This window comes from Molossus molossus, unplaced genomic scaffold, assembly GCF_014108415.1.
Source record: "Molossus molossus isolate mMolMol1 unplaced genomic scaffold, mMolMol1.p scaffold_m16_p_5, whole genome shotgun sequence".
NCBI lineage: Eukaryota > Metazoa > Chordata > Mammalia > Chiroptera > Molossidae > Molossus > Molossus molossus.
The window spans coordinates 115,861,565-115,876,691 of record NW_023425388.1 but is presented as its reverse complement, the minus strand read 5'-3'; the positions used below and the strand labels follow the sequence as shown (position 1 = coordinate 115,876,691).

The 15,127-nt window shown below is 48.8% G+C and overlaps 1 protein-coding gene across 1 annotated transcript; it reads left to right on the top strand.

Annotated features, from left to right (window-relative positions):
• The first annotated feature begins 11,207 nt into the window (after positions 1 to 11,207).
• On the top strand, positions 11,208 to 14,896 carry SERP1 (stress associated endoplasmic reticulum protein 1). Its single transcript, XM_036243436.1, has 3 exons — positions 11,208 to 11,333; positions 11,444 to 11,519; positions 12,721 to 14,896. The coding sequence occupies exons 1-3, from the start codon at positions 11,250 to 11,252 to the stop codon at positions 12,759 to 12,761; spliced, it is 201 nt and encodes a 66-aa protein (XP_036099329.1). The 5' UTR covers positions 11,208 to 11,249; the 3' UTR covers positions 12,762 to 14,896.
• Positions 14,897 to 15,127: the final 231 nt, after the last annotated feature.

The following is a 15,127-nucleotide window of genomic DNA, read 5'->3' as shown; positions in this document are numbered from 1 at the left end:
CCGAGCCACACCGGCCGGACAGAATTATGAGTTTCTTATTAGACATCCACAAATATACACCTGGACAGCATGCTTCCTCATACTGTACACAAAGCACCAGATGAGTCTCCAAACTGCTGTGGGTGGTTTGCCCTTAAATAGAATGGAGCCTAGCAAAGTATTCTGCAGACACCAAAATCTAAACTCTACACCACTGCCTACAAGGCTCTCTGTAAGACCTGGCCCCTGCACAGCCCTATGTGCTAGGCACTGGGATTTAAAAATATGAATCCATCACTGCACTCAAGATGATTTCTTCTTCTTTTTTTTAATCCTCACCTAAGGACATTCTTTCGTTTTTTGTTCAGATAGAGTAGGAGGGGGAGAGAGAGAGAGAGAGAGAGAGAGAAAGAGAAAGATCGACGTGAAAGGGGCACATCGAGTGGCTGCCACCCACACAACCCAAACAGGGCCAGGGACAAACTGCAACTGAGGAACGTGCCCTTAGCGGGAACCAAACCCGGGTCTTTCTGGACCACAGGCTGACGCTCTAACTGCTGAGCCAAACCGGCCAGGGCTCAAGATGATTTCTAAGGAACTCAGCCTATTTCCACACCTTGAATGAAACCCTAAAGATACATATTCTAGTAATCTAATGACATTTAGAAAATGTTTTGTGCCACGAAATGTTTTTCTAGATTTGAAAACTATGAAGTTCAATTTTTAGCATCAAAATTCTTTCACTTCTTTTACTATGTTCTAGTCACCTGTTGACTATACTCTTACCACACATGCAGAAGTGTTATTTCTCATCACCCAATAAACCACCTGCTGTGATATCATGTGTGATACAGTATCATTTAGAAGAGGAAAGGCCATTCCTTCATTTTTTTTTTTTTGAATTTTTAAAATATATTTATTTATTTATTTAAATCCTCACCCAGGAATTGATTTTCCATTTATTTTCAGACTCAGTGGGCGGGAGGGAGACAGGGAGGGAGAGAGGGAGAGAGAGAGAGATAAACAAACATCGATGTGAGAGAGACACATTGATTGGTTGCCTCCTGCACAACCCCGACCAGGACCAGGGACGGAACCGAAACCGAAACCGAGGTATGTGCCCTTGATCGGAATCGAACCTGCAACTCTTTGGTCTGTGGGCTGATGCTCTAACCATTGAGCAAAACCGCCAAGGCCTTTCTTTTTGTTCTTCAAGATTTTTCAATTCTTTTTAGAGAGAGAGGAAGGGAGAGGGAGAAATCTCAAGAGAGAAACACAGGTAAGAGCAGAACAGCGATCAGCCGCCTCCTGCATGCCCCACTGAGGGTCAAGCCTGCTGCCTGGCATGTGCCCTGACCCAGAATCGAACTCGTGACCCTTTGGTACACAGGACTACACCCAACCAACTGAGCGATACCAGCCAGGGCCATTCTTTTCTTAATACTGTAATTAAGTTTTTAACAAATATTTATTTGAGAGAGTAACAAAAAATGACTTTCCCAGACGAGGGAGCTCAGCTTCCGGAGCTCACCTTCACCGGGCTGCCAGGCCCCGCGTGAGCTGCAGTGGCCCCGCCCACACTGACAGCTGTCAGGAACCACCTGCGCCTGTCCCAGCGCAGTCCCCGAGAGGCCACGTGTACTTAGAAAATGTGCCGCACGGTGATGCAATCACACCGTGTTCTATTGACTTAGCTGTTGGCCCAAGAATGCTCGAGAGGACTAGCAAAGAGGAGAAGGAAAACCACCTTCCCCAATGCAGCTTTGTATGTTCTCATACTTGTAACCAGTGACCTCAGTCCTCATATTCGTTGTGCCGTGATCACTGACCACAGTGCTTACTTGGGGGAAATTAAAAGTTTCTGTACATTATGCTAAAGAGGCAGTTGCACTCAGAACCCATTAAGATAGGCTTCTGGCCACAGCAGTGGGAACTTTCAGGGTGTTCCCAGCAACCAACACAAGGCTTTCCTTTCCTTTAAAAGAAAAAAATGTTTTTACTGATGTTTTTTAGAGAAATAAAAACATCAATGTGAGAGAGACACATCGATCGGCTGCCTCCTGCAGGCCCCCCCCCCAGGGAATTGAGCCCACAGCCCTGGCCGGGCCCTGACCGGGAATGGAACCGGGACTTCTCAGTCCCCGGGACTGATGCCCAATCACTGACCACACTGGCTGGGCGTGGCTTTCCTTTCTACCTCATACCTCCACCCCAACTAAGACAGGGAAAGGACCCCACAGGAATCGCTAGGCTCTATGTTCCTGTACCACGTCCCTCAAATTCACATGTTGAAATTCAATCCCTAATGGGATGTTCTTGGAAGTGAGACCTCTGTGAGGTGATGTGCACACCCTTACACAAGAGCCTCCGGGAGACCCCTCCCCCCCGCCACGTGAGGGCAGAGGAAGGCAGCCACGGAGAAGGAAGTCGGTGCTCACCAGGCACCAACCTGCCAGCGCCCTGGTCTTGGCCGCCAGTGTCCAGGACTGAGAGACACATTTCTGTTGTTTATACGCCACCCAGCCCGTGGCCTGTTGTTACAGGAGCCCAAACAGACCAAGACAGAAGTTGGGGAGACCCCACCTAACCCACACTCTTTCGTGTAGATTAACCCCGAATCTTGCGAGGCAGCCCTTGACGAGCAGTCAGTGTGGACAGCGGCATGTCTGTCCGCCGGGCGCACTCAGCCTCGTGTGGTTTCAATTCCCGGTTCCGGTGGTTCGGGGGAAGTGGGAACCGTGAGTCAGACTGATCTGCTGCTGCTGAACATGCACGTGTTTGCATTCCACATGAAGAACGCTTCAAAGTAAAAATCCAAAGGATACACATCATGACTCCATTTATGTGACACTCTAGAAATGACAAAATTATCACGACAGAGGACCAAGCAGTGGCTGCCATGTGTCAGAGGGGAAGCAGGTCCTACACGAAAGACTGGCCTCTTCTCTGCGCTCATGAAACAGCTCTGAATTCTGACAACAGCAGTTACATGAGTCTACACGCGATGAATTCCTGCGACCACACACACACACACACACACACACACACACACACACACACACACACACACACACACTGGTGCGGTCCAGATAAGGGCTGCAGCTTGGCAAACACCAGTGTGCCAGTGTCAACTTCTTGGCTTTGATAACGGACTCTGGTTCTACACGGTACCCCTCTGGCTCTACACGGTTCCCCTCTGGTTCTACACGGTTCCCCTCTGGTTCCACACGGTTCCCCTCTGGTTCCACACGGTTCCCCTCTGGTGCTACACGGTTCCCCTCTGGTTCCACACGGTTCCCCTCTGGTGCTACACGGTTCCCCTCTGGTGCTACACGGTACCCCTCTGGTTCCACACGGTTCCCCTCCGGTTCCACACGGCTCCCCTCCGGTTCCACACGGCTCCCCTCCGGTTCCACACGGCTCCCCTCCGGTTCCACACGGCTCCCCTCCGGTTCCACACGGCTCCCCTCCGGTTCCACACGGCTCCCCTCCGGTTCCACACGGCTCCCCTCTGGCTCCACACGGCTCCCCTCTGGCTCCACACGGCTCCCCTCTGGCTCCACACGGCTCCCCTCTGGCTCCACACGGCTCCCCTCTGGCTCCACACGGCTCCCCTCTGGCTCTACACGGCTCCCCTCTGGCTCTACAACGGCTCCCCTCTCTAACAACGGCTCCCTCTGGCTCTACAAACGGCTCCCCTCTGGCTCCACACGGTTCCCCTCTGGCTCCACACGGCTCCCCTCTGGTTCTACACGGCTCCCCTCTGGCTCTACACGGTACCCCCTCTGGTTCCACACGGCTCCCTCTGGCTCCACACGGCTCCCCTCTGCTCCACACGGCTCCCCTCTGGCTCCACACGGCTCCCCTCTGGCTCCACACGGCTCCCCTCTGGCTCTACACCGGCTCCCCTCTGGGCTCACACGGTTCCCCTCTGGCTCTACACGGTTCCCCTCTGGCTCTACAACGGTTCCCCTCGGCTCTACACGGTTCCCCTCTGGTTCTACACGGCACCCCTCTGGTTCCACACGGCTCCCCTCTGGTTCCACACGGTTCCCCTCTGGTTCCACACGGCTCCCCTCTGGCTCTACACGGCTCCCCTCTGGTTCTACACGGCTCCCCTCTGGCTCTACACGGCTCCCCTCTGGCTCTACACGGCTCCCCTCTGGCTCTACACGGTTCCCCTCTGGCTCTACACGGTTCCCCTCTGGCTCTACACGGTTCCCCTCCGGCTCTACACGGTTCCCCTCCGGCTCTACACGGCTCCCCTCCGGCTCTACACGGCTCCCCTCCGGTTCTACACGGCTCCCCTCTGGCTCTACACGGCTCCCCTCTGGTTCTACACGGCTCCCCTCTGGTTCTACACGGCTCCCCTCTGGTTCTACACGGTTCCCCTCTGGTTCTACACGGCACCCCTCTGGTTCTACACGGCTCCCCTCTGGTTCCACACGGCTCCCCTCTGGTTCTACACGGCTCCCCTCTGGTTCTACACGGCTCCCCTCTGGCTCTACACGGCTCCCCTCTGGCTCTACACGGCTCCCCTCTGGCTCTACACGGTTCCCCTCTGGCTCTACACGGTACCCCCTCTGGTTCCACACGGTTCCCCTCTGGTTCTACACGGTTCCCCTCCGGCTCTACACGGCTCCCCTCTGGTTCTACACGGCTCCCCTCCGGTTCTACACGGCTCCCCTCTGGCTCTACACGGCTCCCCTCTGGTTCTACACGGCTCCCCTCTGGTTCTACACGGCTCCCCTCTGGTTCTACACGGCTCCCCTCCGGTTCTACACGGCGCCCCTCTGGTTCCACACGGCGCCCCTCTGGCTCTACACGGTTCCCCTCTGGCTCTACACGGTTCCCCTCTGGCTCTACACGGTTCCCCTCCGGCTCTACACGGCTCCCCTCTGGTTCTACACGGCTCCCCTCTGGTTCTACACGGCTCCCCTCCGGTTCTACACGGCGCCCCTCCGGTTCTACACGGCGCCCCTCTGGCTCTACACGGCGCCCCTCTGGCTCTACACGGTTCCCCTCTGGCTCTACACGGTTCCCCTCTGGCTCTACACGGTTCCCCTCTGGTTCTACACGGCTCCCCTCTGGCTCTACACGGCTCCCCTCTGGTTCTACACGGCTCCCCTCTGGTTCTACACGGCTCCCCTCTGGTTCTACACGGCTCCCCTCTGGTTCTACAAGGTACCCCTGGGGAAAGCAAGGTGAAGGTTCCACGGAGACTCCAGTTTTTATAACTTCTTATCTTAAATTATAAATTGTATCAGAATAAAGTGCCTTTAAATAGCCAACTATCTTGGGTAATGTTTTGTTCACAATATGGCAAGAAATTAAACCAACTGAAAGTTTTACATTTCTCAAAAACTCTAAATTAAAATCAAAAGTTGAGTAGAGCCCTGGCCGCTTTGGTCCGGTGGTTAGAGCATCAGCCCTCAGACCAAAGAGCATCAGGTACAATTCCAGCCAAGGGCATGTAGCTCGGGTGCAGTTCAATCTCTGGTCAGGGTCATGCAGGAGTCACATGGATGTCTCTCTCCCTTCCCCTCCTCTCCCTCCCGCCGCTCTCTCTCCCTCCTACTCTATCTGAAAATCAATGGCAAAATATCCTCTGGTGAGGATTAAAAAAAAAAATAAAGAAAAAAAAGTTGAACAGACCAAGATTTCTGTACCAAGGTAACAACATATTCCGCAAGACAGAAGTCCCCATTAAATCAGACAGCCTTCTTTGTACATGATACTTTACAATAGACATGCCTATTTTAGGGGAACTCACTATCACCTGGATTATCATAAAAAGCAGACTGAGTCATTACAGTTTTGTTCATACAGATACACGTTATTTAAAGCAAACACTGAAATGAAACAAGCATTCCACTCCAGCAGCATGACTATGAGGAAGTGCTACAAAGTATTTTGGTGCCATAATAGACTTCACTGGATTAAATCAGTTTGAGCATTTTTTACACCGATTTGAATAAACAGATACACCAAGTTTATTAGAAGAAACACCAAATCAGGTTCATAACAGAATATAAACTATATTATAAGTTAATAAAAGCCAAAAAAGAAATATAAACTCAAAACAAACGCTTTTCAATAACTGAAACAATATTTTTCTACACAGGACTTTCTAATGAGGACTTCATTTAAATTAGAAGTGACTGAATGTGAAACAGTTAACAGGATGTGGGAGCTAGCTTAATAGTGTATTGAGACATGAAATGATTTCTTATTTTTAACTACTTCCCTTTTTAATCAAAGAGGGTCTGGCAATATGTTCGATTAGAAAGAAAAATCTAAAATGTAAACAGTTCTTTTCATTCAAACAACAAATAAGTGCCCGAATTTCATACAGAATAACTGTTTAAAAACAATATTAGGCCCTGGCTGGTTTGGCTCAGCAGTTAGAGTGTTGGCCGGCGGACCAAAGAGTTGCGGGTTCGATTCCAGCCAAGGGCACATACCTTGGTTGCGGTTTGTCCCTGCCCTGGTTGGGGTTGTGTGGGAGGCAACCAACCAATGTGTCTCTCTCACATCAATGTTTCTCTCTCTCCTCCTCCCCTCTCCCCTGCTTCTACTCCATCTAAAGATAAACGGAAAAAAAACATCCTTGGGTGAGGATTAAAAAAAAAACAAACAAAAAACAATATTAGCCTGGCTGGTGTGGCTCAGTTAGTTGAGTGTCATCCGGTGTATGATCAGGGCACATACAGAAGGCAACAGATTGATGTTTCTCTCTCACATAGAGGTTTTCCTCTCTCTCCCCCTTCCTCTCTCTAAGCATGTCCTCGAGGGAGGATAAAAACAAACAAACAAAAAAACCACAAAAACTCCAATAATATATTGTATATACACAACATATTTTTAAAACTTACTATGCTTTGCAGGTGCTCACGTGCAATGTATTGCTGCTCTAGGCCTGAGTTAATAAGAGAGAACTACTGGGCTTCAACTAGTACTGGGTCCTCCGGCAGGGCTTTGGTGATTATTACAATGTTACTCTTTCCAACCTTTACATCCACTGAGGTGTATCTCAGTTAGAAAAATGACTCAAGTTTTAATGCATTACCTCAATGGCCTCAACGGGCAGCTGACCAGGCAATTCGGGTTTCATGTAAGGCCACTGTTGCTCTATGCGCTTAGCACCCAGGCCCCCTTTTCAGATGACTCTAATTTTCCTCTGGAAACTATCCAGGGTGAGCATCTAATTTGGTCCTGGTGACCTGATTAAAAAGGGGCTGATTCAAATCGAGAGCCAAGCCACGCTGAAGACAGCCAGCCTCGTGACTGGCAACAATGCGCTTTCCCTCGGGCTGCCGCTCTGGCTGGATGTACACCCTGAGCTCCATGGAGAATGTCAGCCTGAGGATGAACTTAACCGAGAAGAAAGCAAGAGCACAGGGATAAAGAAAAACAGATTTGGGGAGTCACGCAAATACCCAGATGCAGCAATACTGAAGCTTTAAGGTTACATCAAGTTTTCTTTAAAAAATCCCCTTTTACAGGCTTTGGCTTTTTGCCATTTCCAATTAAAAGTCATGCCTAATAAAATTTACTGGATAATCTCCAAATTATTCACAACTCCAAACCCCATGAATCTAAGTTTTAAAAGGATTCTGAAAGTAAAATAATCTATTGTTCACTAAAATATCTGTACTAAAAATATTTCAAAGATTAATCATGTGGACAAAACCAAAAGGGGGTAGTCTATGGAAAGTAGCTTCAGGGGTGATCAGATCATAAATTGCTAACTGGGGAGGTCATGGTGGGTAGTAATGTCCCAGGCATATAACTTTTTAGTCAAAGGTTTCTTTGCCCTGCCCATTATTTCTGTGCATCTAGGTTAACACACCTTTGAAATAAGCACACTTACGAGAGCACATAATCTTAACTATCCTTTAATCCAATCCCTACCTTGCTCTCTCCCATCTCCATGTAATCTTCCTTGAGCTCCCTACTAAATTTCAAATGCATAAAAAAGCTGCAAAGCGCCCTGGCCAGTTTGGCTCAGTGGTTAGAGCATTGCCTATGGTCTGGAAAGATTTGGGTTCGGTTCCCGCTAAGGGCATGTACCTTGGTTGCAGTTTGTCCCCAGCCCTGGTTAGGTTGTGCGGGTGGCAGCCACTCGATGTGTCCCTTTCACGTCGATGTTTCTCTCTCTCTCTCTCCCTCCCACTCTATCTGAACAAAAAGTGGAAAAATGTCCTCGGGTGAGGATAAAAAAAAAAAGAAGCTCATTTTCTGAAGCATTGGAGATCTTGCTCCCCTGCAGGTCTTCAATTTGGCTCAAACTCTTATAAAAATTCTCTACAGGTTTGGACATTTCTCACATAAGCAATCCGTATGTTCTAGTGAAGAAGGAAGAAAAAGCCCTGGCCAGCGGTTAGAGCGTCGGCCTGTGGTCTAGAGAGACCCGGGTTCGATTCCCGCTAAGGGCACGTACCTCGGTTGCAGTTTGTCCTCGGCCCTGGTTGGTCGTGTGGGTGGCAGCCACTCAATGTGTCCCTTTCACGTCGATGTTTCTCTCTCTCTCTCTTCCTCTCTCTCCCTCCCACTCGATCTGTACAAAAAATGGAAAAATGTCCTCGGGTGAGGATAAAAAAAAAAAAGAAGGAAGAAAAAAATAAGAAGACCATGAAGTTGAATGGCTGAATGTAATCCTGCCTCTACCAATCCGACATGTGAATCTGACCATGTAATCTCCCTGGGCCCATATGAATATGAAGACAGGATGGGTAGGCTGACTGGGTAGCCTTTACACTCAGACAAATTCCTTGATTTTAAGCACTGTAAGAAAACTGTTAAACATTAAACATTTAGAGTGTCCAATGTTTACCAGGCACTGTACTTGACACTGAAAAACAGAGGAGTGAATAAGACTATCCCTACAATCAAGGAGTTCACAGTCTAGCAAAGGAGAAAAGCATCTAACTAGTAACTACACAATTACCCTATGTAATAAGGGGGGGAAAATCAAGTACATATGAGGTACAAAAGTAGCCTGGGCAGTGATTAGAGGGAGAAGAGAAGAGGGAGGAAAGCTTCACAAAGCAATAATGGCTGAAATAAATTTTAAAAGATAAAAAGATGCCGAAGAAAAATAGGATCGTTGGAGACTGAAGAAATAGGTTGTTCAAGGGTTTTATAAGCAGTTCAATATAGATGGAGCACAAAATAGGATGGAATGGCAAGGATATTAATGCCAAGGGCTGTTCAAGGATTACGAAGAACTCCACATGCTGTGCCAAACTTACCCTGTAAGCAGTGAGGAGCCGCTGCTCAGATTTTAAAAAGGAAGAAAGTTTATCGGATTTTTAAATGCACTAAGTTTTAAAATTAGAGTTCAAAGAAGCATTTAGTATTCCAAAAATTGTGAATAGCATACACGTTACCTTTATAAAGCTAGAGAAAAAGATTCATTTAAGTATGTAATTATGTCTTTTAAACAGTACCTGCTTGGCATATTATCTACCAACTGATAGTCAGTATTTGATACATGTCTGATGAGTAAACTGTAGTAGACAAATTGAATGTGAGTGGGCACAGTGTCTAATAACAAAGATCTTAAAACGTGGACCGGCAAGAAGTCCAAAAGCTTCAAAGGTTCTTCTCAAGGCTCAGGAGGAAGTAATCCCCTTCCACGAACGAACATAAACGACTTCTCTCCCAATGATTTCTTTTTCCTTCTCCGTAAGTTATTAAGTGGCTGGTGATTTAATCAAAGCCTTCTTTTCCCCTCCCCCCTCCTTACTTGAGACTCCTAGCCACTACCCTGGTCCAGAATCTTCCCTGACATCGTCCAAGACTAAGTCCATTACCTTCCCCAACATGACCAACTCCGCCTCGGCCTCAACGCCTCGGGAACCCTCCAACACTCTCCTTCTAAGATGCTCACAGCCCTGTCGACATCAAACACGGCTACGTTCTCTTTATCTCGGGCTCTGCTGCCACCGGGGACCACACCTGCGCCCCTGTGAACGGGCACGGGCACGGCTCCCCTTTCCCAGGGCAGTCCCACCGCTGTCCTCAAGCCACGTGCTCATCGTGTGTGGTCCTGGAGGGCCGAGTGCTGTGTTTACGTTCCCTCCTCACTAAGGAGCCGCGTGCTTTCACGCTGTCAGGGAGGTGGGTCGACGGGGCGGGGTCCCTGCAGCGCCGCCGCTGCGAAGTCGGGGCGGCCCATCCCGCCGGCACCTGCCGTCTCCCCGCTTTCGGCACGTGGGCAGCAGGGAGCGGCGGGGGCAGCGATGGACGAGCAAACGGGAGGTCTGTCGACGGGGCGGGGTCCCTGCAGCGACATCGCTGCGAAGTCGGGGCGGCCCATCCCGCCGGCACCTGCCGTCTCCCCGCTTTCGGCACGTGGGCGGCAGGGAGCGGCGGGGACAGCGGTGGACGAGCAAGAGGGAGGTGGGTCGACGGGGCGGGGTCCCTGCAGCGACATCGCTGCGAAGTCGGGGCGGCCCATCCCGCCGGCACCTGCCGTCTCCCCGCTTTCGGCACGTGGGCGGCAGGGAGCGGCGGGAGGAGCGATGGACGAGCAAACGGGAGGGGAGAGCGGCAGCCGGAGGCGGAGGACCCCGCTTCCCACGGCCACGCTGCACGAGGAAGCCCCCGGCCCCCGGCCCCACAAGCACAGGCCGGCCCCCCGCAGCCAGGACGGGGACGCGGAGAGCTCGCGCCCGGGAGAGGCCGACCCCGGCCCGCGCAGCACTCACCCGCGAGCACAGGCGTGGGCGGCGCCATCTTGTCCCGGAAAGAGAAACCCCCGCGCTCGGGTCAGAGTTCACGCGGGCCAAACCCGGCCCCTACACGTCTGCTCCGGCGTGGCCCCCACGAGGCACTTCCGGGGTCGCCCGCCTCGGTCCCGCGCGCTTCCGGTTGGAGGCGGCGGCGGCGCGGCGGCGCCAGGGCGCACGCGCGGCGGCGGGGACGCCGCGCCCGGAACGTGGGCGGGCGGCACCCCCGCGCCCGGCGCCCCGCCCCCGGCAGGCGGAGCCCGCGCTTCCGCGGGGCGGGGCCGCCCAGTGCTGACGTTGGCAGCCGAGCCCGGAGCAGTCGGAGCCGGCGGGCGGCAGGTCGGCTGGCGGCGTCGCGTCTCCTTGCCCTCGCCCCCCGCGCGCCCGCCGCGCTCGGCCGCTGAGCCCGCGCCCCGCCCCAGCGCGCCCGCGCCCGGCCCCGCGGCCCGCGCGACAACCGCCTCGCCCCGCGGCGTGGGCACCGAGCCGAGCGGCCGCGGCCCGAGGGCGGCCGGGGCAGGTGGCGCCGCGAAGATGGTGGCCAAGCAGCGGATCCGGATGGCCAACGAGAAGCACAGCAAGAACATCACGCAGCGCGGCAACGTCGCCAAGACCTCGGTAAGGGCGCGCGCCGCCGGCCGGGGCCGCCGCGCGGGGCCGGGCCGGGCCGGGCCGGGGCCGGGCCGAGTGGGCGCTGCTGCTGCAACGGCGGCTTTTCCCTTTTGCAGAGAAACGCTCCCGAAGAGAAGGCGTCCGTGGGACCCTGGCTACTGGCGCTCTTCATTTTCGTGGTGTGCGGTTCTGGTGAGTGTGGGGGCGCCGTCGGAGGACGGCGGGGGATGACGTGGTGGCCCCTCGGTGGTGACCTAACCGTAGTTCCCACCACCTGCCGGGAGCGCCCCGCGATTCCCTCCTCCGAACCCACTTACTTGTCCCAGCTGCACGGAGGGCGGTGCTCCAGAAACTTCCCCCGGCTGGGTCTGTGCTCGCAGGAGACCAGGAAAGGAGGTCAGCTCCTGACTGAGGATCAGTCGGCAGCAATTTAGACCAAAACCAAAAAAAAAACAACACACACATCACACGCAAGGAGATAAAGAATGTTTTGCGATTCCATTGTCAACACCTTTGCAAAAGAAAAAAGAAAGAAAAGAAACTTTTGAACATCACGTACACATGGATAGTCTAACTTAATTGAATATGTCCTAGAATCGAACATCTTGATGCCGAAACTGAGAGTGTTTTACAGGGCAAAGCTGGTGCAAAGAACGGATTCACGTAGAGGAAACGTGGCGATTTAACATGGGACAAATGTCTCTACATTAATGAGAGAAACGTTTGACATATGGTAGGAAAATTCGTTATCAGGGTAGCCTGCTGCTAGCGTAAGAATAGACCCTTCCCTCTGCAGATGTGCTACCGAATGTCTTTCCTCCTTTATTGTCTTATATAAGTTGTTGATACCGAGGTACATGTTTCTGTGTTTTCACATTCTGGCATTCTAAAGTTATTGAGGTTCAAACATTTAACGTGGCCTGTCTCCTACACTTACCAACTGGAAGCTTTCCTGATAAATGGCCAAGAGCCAAGCAATTTATATAACCTAAAGATGATCGAATTTCAGCTTTGTGAGAATGAGGAAACTTGCGTACGTTAGGGGCCAGGCCTTCAAAGGACACACAATATTTAGCGATAAACCAGAATAATTCTGTGCTTGCAAAACCTGTTTGCTTTGGTACTTCAGGTTTTTTTCTAAAATGATTGCTTGCTTTCAAACTCTTGCACATTTAGACATAAAACTCAGAGAAGTTGAGATTTAACAAAATAACTTATGAACATTTAATTGTTTTATTAGGGGGGCCCGTCTTTATTTCTTACTACAATGAAGTTACATGGCATTTGCAAGTAATTTTTTAAGGATACTCTTGGGCCCAAACTACCTTATTAAATATTTGCCAGACCTGTTTTACTCAAAGCGTGTTTTAATATTTGCTCTTTTTCTTTACAGCAATTTTCCAGATTATTCAAAGTATCAGGATGGGCATGTGAAGTGACTGACCTTAAGATGTTTCCATCTCCTGTGAATTTTAACTTGAACTCATTCCCGATGTTTGATACCCTGGTTAAAAACGATTCAGTAAATCATCCTGCCTCAGAATGACTTTTCCTATCATCATTCATGAGTCATTCCAAGGTTTCTTCACGAGTCATTCCAAGTTTCTAGTCCATACCACAGTGCCTTGCAAAAGCACCACATGAATAAAGCAATAAAATTTTATTGTTAAGCTATAGTAGTGGACCCTACTTATTCAGTCATTTAAGAGTAAGTTTTTAAATGTGGTTATTAAAATAGCATACAGTATAGATAATTAGATTAAGTCTGTGTAGACAGGGTCTGGATTTTGTTAATCTTAATGTGTACATGCAATTAGCTTAATTTAAAATTTGGAATCTTACAGTTTTTATATAGCTAGGCACTTATTACAATACCTTGAATGGAAAGCACACTCCCATATAGGGTCATGTCCCTGCCCTGTAATAAGGTGCTTATAAATGGAACAACTATACAGTTAGCCTAGATTTCCCACGATCTTTAGCACCTAGGGCATTTTAAAAGCTTCTAAATGCCTAATGTAAAGGGAGATGCTTAAAGCCACAACATTTATTTGAACAGTATTATTTCCATTACACTACCTTGGATTTTGCATGAGTGAATATACTAACCTAAAATGCCATAAGAAGACAACTTGGTTGAGCATTTTGTAACTTAATCAGTCACTTCAGTTTTACTAAAAGCTATCATGGTGGAGTAAAGTCAGGGAAGCTTTGTTTATGTAACCGATTTCACCAGGATTACTTTAATGTTTCAGAGGGGTCTACTATGGTAGACAACCTCTTAGGGGAAAATACTACTAAAAAACGGATGCCTCATCAGGACATGCTGTTGAGCCCAATGTGCCATAAGACATCTTAGCATTTGCTAGCACTTTTAACACCAAAAAGGCACATCAACTAAAAAGTTACACTTAGTTTGGAAATTCTTCTTCTAGATTTATGATTAAAATTCTGTTAGGGTTCTAGATACATCAGACTAAAGTGTCATCTGTAATTAAATGGATTTACTGATAAGGGATCACTCTAGTCTTCCCCTTGTATGATTTTGTAGGTTATGATTGATCAGATTTTCTTTGTACTAATGGTAAGGGCGAGTGAGAAGGCAGATTTGGAGTTTTCTGTTACTGTTGAAAACTGCAAGTGTTGGCTATTGAAATACTTAGCCATAACTTGATGAAAAAAGCCTGAGAGGTATCTTTGTATTAATTAATTGGAAAGAAAGCTGTTTGTTTGCTTTAATTGCCTCAGGATATTTCTTTTAAAATAAGCTGTTTTAAGAGGAACAGAAGGGAAATCTGCTACCTACTCTATACACAGTGTGAACCTCAGAGCTTCTGATGCCCAAAAGTATGGGAGAGTGAGGGAGGGGGAGTGGTAAGGACTATCGGGAATTTGACTACTCTGGAATTGGACAAGAATCAGCTGACCTGAGGCCAGCAGTTTTATCTTCATTGTTACCTGCCTTTCTCACCCAGGAGGTCAACCCCTATACTTGTTTCCCTCTTTGAAACAAGCGTCTTGGTTAACTGATTCTATTTGATTGTAACTTTAAAAATGAGAGTTATTTTAAATTCACAGCAGGTGCCTTATTCTTTGTTTTGAGTCAAACCATTCCATATCAGAATTTCCCTTGGTGTACTATAGATAATTGACTTTAAGATGTTGGTGTTTTTTGTGTTTTGTTTTTCTTAAATGTACAATGTCTATTAATTTGACTGTTAAATTGCTACAGCTAGCAATCATTTGACATGTAAAGTTGCATTCCCTTTGTATTTCATGTGTAATTTTCCAATTGAGTGCATTTTATATTAAGGATGGATTATGCATGTTTGGGTCAATGGAAGCTATGTCTTAATTTGATTTGTTCTTTAAAAATAAAGTTCCCTGAATATTTGATGCCTTCTAAAAGAAAATGATTTTACAGAGTTCTTATCGGAGTATACTTCATACGGCTAATAGAAAATGATTGTAAAGACTGCCTAGTATTATGTTGTACTTGAGATAAAATAAATAGTACCCAGATACACAGATTTAAGGTTTATAACTTGGAATAGGTAGCAAGAAAAATATATAAAAGCACAATGAATTAATATATTTTCCCACCTAGGGTTTATGTACCCTCATTTTTATCCTACTCTGGTTCAAAGAAGAAGCACAGTTCTTTTTATATTTTCCCAATTGAATTTTATATGTCATCTAACATTCAGCACAATATGAGAATAAATGCTCTTTTGCAGTTGACTACACTATCCAATTACTCTTTGTAATTTAGCTACAACATTTCAGAGTGTTGTCAAGGG